Genomic DNA, 8,021 nt, shown 5'->3' with positions numbered 1-8,021 from the left:
CCACCCTGGACCTGGGCAAGCAGGAGGGGAGGACAGTACACACTGTCTTGGACTGCTGAGCTGTTCCTGTGCAAAGGCTGGAGCTCCTCCCTGGGTCCACCTTGTTTTCTTGCAGTGCATCAGCTGAGCCACTCTGTTGTTTAGTCAAAGCACCTTCCAGGTAGGGGATTGTCTGGTTCCAAAAAGAACCAGAGTGTAAAATCACCTTTTCTCTGGAAGCCTGCACCCTGTGCTGCAAACAAGCCTGCCCTGTGCTCTGGTCAGGGTGCGTCCTGGTGCCCAGCCTCTGTCGCCTTCCTGCTGGGACAAAGAGCCCTTTCACACCCACTGTTTTTTCCCCATTAGCTGCTGCTGCCTCCTGGTTTGTACCAGTCCATCTGACTTAACCATTTACAACCCTCTGCAAGGGCTTTTTTGTTCCTTTGAACTGTCTGTGGTTTGGCAATAATATCCTGATATCTGTTCCCAGGTGATGCTCTGCCCGGGAAAGACATGAGCCATTTCGTGGTTCAGCAAAGCTTTGCCCTTCCTCCATTCTTCCACCCATCTCCTTCCCCCACATGGCCCTGCAGAGAGAGAAGGCAGCCAGGGAAAGCCCTGGGAGGCTGGGGAACCGTGGAGCAGCTGGCATGGGAGCTCGACCTAGAGGCATGTCCCCCATGTGCCACAGGCCCACGCTGAGGACTGAAGCGCCTGTCCTCTCCTCTCTTCCTCTATCTGCACATCTCCCACTGAATTTCAACCTTTGGATTTGTTTCTCTTGGCCTGACAGACTGAACATCTCCCCAAAGAGCTTTCAGCCCTGTCATGGGCTGCCACCCCATTGATAAACCACCCCATTAACCTCTGGCAGCCTTTCACCTCTGCCCTCTGCCCCAGTTTTCTTGCCTCTCTGGCGTCTCATTTCATCTCCAAATCCTTCCTGTTCAATATCCTTGAACTACACGCTGGAGGGGGAGGACCAGACAAAGAATGTCTGAGATATTTTGATATGTTGAGCTGTGCAGAGCCAGGCACAGACCACTGTCACCCCTCAGTCCCTCCCTGCATTTACAGCTTGAGAGATTGGGGTGAGGTCCAGAAGAGCCACGTTGTCGAGCTGTGCAGGGTTTGTTGCAAGGCTCTGGGGGTTTTCAAAACAGGTCAGGCAGCCTGAAGCCAAGTGTCACACAAATCCCCCTTCTCCCTGTTCCCAGATTGATATTAGGGACTTCTCAATGCCAGCAGAGGACAAGGCAGCTGGAGGGAAACATGGACACCAAAACCACGTGGTGCTGTCTCATTTCCATATGAGTTATGAATGCCCCACATGCAGTGCTTGGTACTGCACTACACACTGGGGCTGTGCTGCCTGTGAGGGAGTGTGCAGTGAAGGAGGATGTGGAGCCCCTGCTCCACATGCTCAGGGGGGGTTGGGACCAGCACTGGAGCACCCCTGCAGCAAGACAAGCCTATAGCAGGGTGACAGGCAGCAAGGGACCCTTGGGGAGCATTCATTGTATTGGTTTAGTAGTTGCTGGCCTCAATGTTGATTACTTGTCTTTCAGAGCAAAAGTAAATAAAAAGCACCTGTTCTCAGGGTTCTGTTATGTGATGCCTTTCTTGCAGGATGTCTTCTCTATGTTGATGTTTATTGTCCTTGTGGACTGGGCTAGGATCACCATCTTGGTGCACTTCACAAATGATTTCCTCTGGGCCAGGTGGTCTGACTCTGAGCTGTTTTGCAAAGAAGTTATGAAACCTTAGGCAAACTTGTGCCCCATTTCCTCCTCTGGGATCCCTTTTGCCAGGGCATGACTTGGCCCTGCAAACCCCAGCGATCCAGCCAAATGCCAGTAGTGTCCCTGGAGCGAAGATCCAGCCTCCAACTTGCTGGCTGCAAGGGCCAAGGAGTGGGCTGGAGGGGCAGTGCCCCAGGGTTTTCCCAGGTTCAGGAGAGCCCTCTGTGTGCCACACTGGAGTGCTCTGCTGCGGATTGTGCCTCTCAGGAGCAGGGCCATGAGTATTTCATGAATAGATGCTTTGAGCCCCAGACCCCTCAGAAGCTTTGAGCCTGGCTGCAGGTGTGCCGAGACAGGCACGGGGGCCAGTTCAGCACCTGCAGAACTCGACATCCAATGCACTTGTCCGAAGTCTTCTGGGGGAAGAAAGCGTGTTGCATGAGGGTGTGGGTGTCAGTAAGTGGGAGTGGGTCCCGAAGTCCCTTTCTTTGTCAAGTCTCCTTTGGGTTGAACACACAAGTGGAGGGAACACAGACTCACAGAGCCACTGAGGCTGGGACAGCCTGCACACCCCAGCCCTGGTCCCTGGGTGGCCGTGGGGACAAGGCCAAGCTCCCCGGGTACAGACTGTGTTCCCACACAATCACAGGATGCCCCGAGCTGGAAAGGACCCACGGGGACCATCAAACTCCAGCTCCTGCCTCCTGCACGGGACACCCCCAACAATCCCACCACGTGCCCGGGAGCGTTCTCCAAACGCTCCTTGCGCTCTGTCAGGCTTAGCGCTGCGACCCCTTCCCCGGGGAGCCTCTTCCAGCGCCAGACCCAGCTCCGCGCTCAGCACCTTCTCCCGATATCCCACATTCCCGCCCGCGCGCCGTGACGTCACCATCTGATCCCGCCCACCGCTGTCAGGCCACGCCCCTCCCGGCGCGGCCCCTGTGGCCGCTTCCGGCGCGCGGGCGCGCCGCAGCCGTGACGTCACTGGCCCCGGAAGGGCGGCGGAGGGGGAAGGGCCGCCGGGCCCGTCCGGACCGAGCTCCGCGTCCCGTGTGTCCCGGCCCCGTGTCCCGCCGACATGACGCTCGCCGTCTTCTTCGGGTGCACCTTCATCGCCTTCGGGCCCGCCTTCGGCCTCTTCCTCTTCACCATCGCCCGCGATCCGCTCCGCATCATCATCCTCATCGCCGGGTCAGTCCCGTGGTGGGGGCGCTGACGCTGCTGTGGGGGCTGATGTGGGGCCAGGATCGGTGCCGGGAGCGGTGTGGGGATCACGGGGCACAGGGACCAGTGCTGGTGCTGGTACCAGTACGGGTGTGACAGGGGTGCTGGTACCAGTATGGGAGTGAAAGGGGTGGTGGTACCAGTGTGGATGTGACAGGAGCACTGGTACCAGTGTGGATGTGACAGGGGCACTGGTACCAGTGTGGATGTGACAGGAGCACTGGTACCAGTGTGGATGTGACAGGAGCACTGGTACCAGTGTGGATGTGACAGGAGCACTGGTACCAGTGTGGATGTGACAGGAGCACTGGTACCAGTGTGGATGTGACAGGAGCACTGGTACCAGTACAAGTGTGACAGGGGTGCTGGAACCAGTACAGGTGTGACAGAGGTGCTGGTACCAGTGTGGGTGTGACAGGGATACTGGTGCCAGGATGGGTGTGACAGGGGCACTGGTACGAGTGTGGGTGTGACAGGGTGATGGTCCCAGTGCCTGTACACGACCAGTATGGTCCTGATGGGGCACTGGTACCACTGCTGGTGCTGATACAACATGGGTGTGATGGGGGCACTGGTACCACTGCTGGTAGTGGTACCAGTATGGGTGTGATGGGGTGCTGGGACCAGTGCTGGTGCTGGTGCCATATGGGTGTGACAGAGGTACCAGTATGGATGGTACCAGTATGGATGGTACCAGTATGGATGTGATGGGTGCTGGTAGCATGAGGGGCATGAGGCATGTGACTGGTACTGGCTGAGGCACCCTCATGGGACAGTACCTGTGCTGCTGTGGCTCAGTGGGGTCACCAGTATTCATGCTGGTGCTGTTCTTTGCATGACAGGAGCACCAACATTGTTTCTCTTACTGTCACAGCCATCGGTACATCATGGACACCAGTACCTATAATACCAGTACCAGTGGAGGGTTGGGAGTGGTACTGGTGCGTGTGTGCAGCTGGGGCACTGGCACCAGTATCGCTGGGACCAATAGGGTGTGGTACTGCTGCTGGCATGAATATGATCCTGGCACAGGTGCTGGTACTGCTTTGAGCACAATAGGGGCACTGGTGCCAGTTCTGGTGAGTGGTGGAGCAGGAATGCAGGCACAGCACAGCATTGGGACCAGTACAGGCACCACCTGCCCGGCACTGGGACCAGAACAGCGCTGGTGCTGGTGGGAGAGCAGGCAAGGCTGGGGCACAGCTACCATGCCAGTACCAGCACAGCGGGGTGCAGGATGGTCCTGATGGCCCCGGCATAGCCCCAGTGCCAGCAGGCTCTGTCTCTTGCAGGGCTTTCTTCTGGCTGGTGTCGCTGCTGCTCTCGTCCCTCATCTGGTTTATCGCAGTGAAAGCCAGCGACCCGCGGGATGAGCGGCTGCAGAAGGGGCTCCTGATATTTGGGGTGATGTTTTCTGTGCTGCTGCAGGAGGCCTTCCGCTTCCTTTACTACAAGCTCCTCAGGTAATGGCGTCTCCCCTGCTGTGCCAGTGCTGCTGGATGGTGGTCCTGGCCGTGGAGGGTGTCACATGTTGTCTGGGAGCTCCTGGGCTGGGGGCGATGTCACATGTGGCACCAGTCATCTCGGTGCTCTCTGGGAGTGCATGGGTGGCACCTGTTCTGATGTGTTGACCTCAGTGGGTCTCAGGTAGTGGAGCAGAGCAGCCCTAAGGTCTGGAGGACCTGGTGCCCGGACCAGCCCGGGGCACAGTCTCAGTGCAGCCTCGGCAGCTCCCGGCCTCCAGGGTGCCACTTGCTTGGAGTGCAGGGTTTGTGCTGCCAGCTGAGCACGTGCTGCACCCTGTCCTGTGTGTGGACAGATGGACAGACACTGTGCTGGGGCTGTGCAGACAGGCATGGGCAGGTAGTGCTGGGGTCAGCATCCCTCATAACCCCCAGCTTTCCCGGGTGGAAGCTGGGAGCAGGCCAGGGGAGCCGGGGCTCGCAGTGCTCCCTGCGGCAGGGCACTGTTGGAGGCAGGCAGGCAGAGGGTAGCAGTGCTCCACGGAGCAGCCTCTGACACAAACCACTGCTTGTGGATCTCCAGATCTAAACTCTGCTGCCCTCCCCGGGCTGAGGAGCTGTCTGATGTGCTCACCCGCCACACCTCTAGCTGATAAAAATTATGAAGCCTCTCCCAGTTTCTCTCCCCAAAGAATTTTTCCAGCTCCTTCCTTGTTTGTCAACATCTTTCTTGGAGTATAAATGCAGAGATCAGGTGCAGCCTCCCTTGCCTGCACTGGAGCTGCTTTCCATGTGGGGGTGCTGCTGCTTACCTTACACCCGATGTCCTGCTCACCCCAGCCCTGCTCTGCTGGGCTGGCTGGCACCCACATTCCTCTGTGGAAAATCTTTCTGTGTGGCTTCACGTGGTGTTCACATGTCTGGTTTGCCTGGTGGTACAAGTCACACGGATGTTCTCCGTGGTGGATGTTGCAGCTCGAGGTGGGGAGGTTACCAGGAGGATGACATAGTACAGACTGAGTACTGCACCATGCCTCAGGAGATGGCTGGGCTGTGTTGGGCTCCACTGTGCTCTCACCCCACAGGAAGGCTATCGAGGGGCTGGTGGCCCTCAGTGAGGACGGCTGCTCCCCCATTTCCATCCAGCAAATGGCATATGGTGAGTGCTGTGCAGAGCAGGGCACCCTGACCGCAGGGCTGGGCGTGGTGCTGGGAGCAAAGGGAGATTTCTCATGCCAGAGCTGGCTGGGAGGTGCCTGGCGTGGCCCCTAGGAGGCTCAGGGCTTGACAGTGTCCCTGTCCTGGCAGTGGCTGGCGTGGGCTTTGGTCTCATGAGCGGCGCCTTCTCCATGATCAACCTGCTGGCGGATGCGTTAGGGCCTGGCACTGTGGGCATCCATGGGGATTCGCAGCTGTACTTCTTGACCTCAGGTGAGTGACTGGCAGCCTTTGCTCATGTCTCTGCCCCACTGCAGAGGCAGCAGAGCCAGGGGGGATGAAGTTTTCCCTCCATGCTGTCCTCTCCATGCTACACCCTCACCCATCTGAGCCCCTGTCACATCTGTTTGTGCCAAACCCTTCTTTCTGTCCCCTGTGACCCTCCCTGCTCTTCTCTCCCATCTCTCCTCGAGTGTGGGAGAGATGCTTTAGCTCCTCCCAGTCTAGCCCAACATTATCTCTACTTCCCCATCGTTCCCCAAGCCTGCAGGCCAGGTTAGGGTGGGCAATTCCCTGATGACACCTCTCTGTGCTCCCTGCAGCTTTTATGACCATGGTGCTGATTTTCCTTCACACCTTCTGGGGGATCCTCTTCTTCCATGGCTGTGAGCATCGGCGCTGGTGGGAGATCGCGGCGGTCATTGTCATGCACCTCATTGTTTCGGGGTCGGTGAGTAACTGGGAGCAGAGCTCTGCACCAGGACCTGTATTTGGGGTACTGGTCCCCATGCTGGGGGGAAACAATCTTTGGCACTAGCGAAGCAGCTGGCCCTTCACAAACCAAATCCTGGAGTTGGTGTCCTCTGTCCCACTGCACTCGTTGAGGCGGCGACACTGCCACACATCCTATCCCTCCCCCTCTCCTGCCTGCTCACCCTTCTCTTCTCCTGCCTCTCTCCGCAGTCATTTTGCAACCCCCTGTATGTGGGCAGCCTGGTGCCCTCCTACATGCTGATGGCTGCTGCCGCTGCCTGGGCTTACCTACTGTCGGGGGGATCTGCGCAGAACCTGCGGCGCTTCCTGCTCTGTAAGTCCTGCTCCGTAAAGGGCATAGGGACACCGTGGGTCCTGCTGGGTACCAGGACTCATGCTGGGATGGCAGGAGGTTGTCCCTGTGGCTGGAACAAGGACATCATCCCCTTGTCTCCCAGACAAGGAGAAGCAAGTGGTTTTTGGGGCCACAGTCAGGTTGTTGCCTCTCCTGGGAGAAGTGGAGTCAAGTGTTTGGTGAAAACTGACCCCTTCTCCTCTCGGTTCCTGCAGGTTTACGGAGCGGAGCCAGCCCCCAGCCAGGATCCTGAGGCCCTGCAGGATGTTCCTGTCCCCAGCCACCCCTGCCCTCCCCTCCTATCCTGGTGGCAGGATCAGCCATCACCTTCTCTGCAATATCTTTTCTCCTGGACTCGGGGACCCTGGCCAGTCCCAGCAGGGCAGGCGCTGGGGTCCGGCTGTGGCAGCCAACCTACCAAACAACCAGTGTGGCTGGGACTGGCTCACTCCAATGCCCCTTTGGGAGCCCCCGTAGAACAGCTCAGTTTTGGGGGGCCTGACTCCACTGGCCCTGCCGTGTGCTCAGCCCCAGTTAGCTTGCCTGTGAAGGATGCTACCTTGGACTGCTGGAGTCTTGAGCCCAAAGAAACCCATCGCTTCTCCCCCCGCCGCCGCAGGCGTGGTGCCCCCCGTACCCGGGCGGGGCGCCCGCATTGCCTCCTTGCTGCAGGGTGGAGGAAGGGGCTTTGCAAAGTGCTGCCGTGCTCTGGCTCACGGCTGACCCTTGTGGGGCTCCTTTCTCCACCTCTTTGCCCAGTCTTGCTACCGCAGGAGCCACGGCCCAGGCGCTCACCTGTGGTAGCGCAGTGAGCTGGTATCTTGGTACAGCAGGATGGTGCTGGGGGACCCAGGGGTACTGAGAGCTCACAGGGTGGGAGGAGAACGGGGAGAAGGCAGTATCCAAAGGGCCCAGTGGACATGGAGGGTGGTGGAGGGCTTGGGAGGAGATGCAATGCCACAGCTGTTGCCGGCACAGATTTGGGAGAGGGTTCAAGGGACCATTCCAATGGATCATTGCCCTCTCCTGTTCTTGGGGATTTTCAGGCGGGTACCAGCCCTGATTCTGTGCCACAGGGCTGGGAGGGAGAAACTGCCATCGGGCTGAGAAGGCAGTTTTATCCATAGTGGGCTTTTATACCAATAAAATTAAGTACCACAGAGAAGTGAGTGCTGTGTGTGGCCATCGGCACTGCCCGTGTGGGGAGGGTACAAGCAGTGGTGCCAGTGGCTTATGCTGGTGTGACTCAGGGAGAATGGTCTGGCAATTGCAGGCCTCATGTGCCTGGAGGGCTTGCTCCTGCTCTGTTCATCCTAACAGGGGTTAGGCTCTAGGTTTACAACTTTG

The 8,021-nt window shown here is 58.3% G+C and overlaps 1 protein-coding gene across 1 annotated transcript; it reads left to right on the top strand.

The window, feature by feature from the left end:
• The first annotated feature begins 2,699 nt into the window (after nt 1-2,699).
• LOC103765084 (gamma-secretase subunit Aph-1b) lies at nt 2,700-7,839 on the top strand. Its single transcript, XM_008932046.2, has 7 exons — nt 2,700-2,912; nt 4,238-4,408; nt 5,494-5,567; nt 5,717-5,839; nt 6,169-6,296; nt 6,530-6,653; nt 6,890-7,839. The coding sequence occupies exons 1-7, from the start codon at nt 2,800-2,802 to the stop codon at nt 6,925-6,927; spliced, it is 771 nt and encodes a 256-aa protein (XP_008930294.1). The 5' UTR covers nt 2,700-2,799; the 3' UTR covers nt 6,928-7,839.
• The last annotated feature ends 182 nt before the right edge of the window (nt 7,840-8,021 follow it).

This window comes from Manacus vitellinus, unplaced genomic scaffold, assembly GCF_001715985.3.
Source record: "Manacus vitellinus isolate BGI_N305 unplaced genomic scaffold, ASM171598v3 scaffold_36_pilon, whole genome shotgun sequence".
Taxonomy (NCBI): Eukaryota; Metazoa; Chordata; class Aves; order Passeriformes; family Pipridae; genus Manacus; species Manacus vitellinus.
This window is presented reverse-complemented; position numbering and strand designations above follow the sequence as displayed.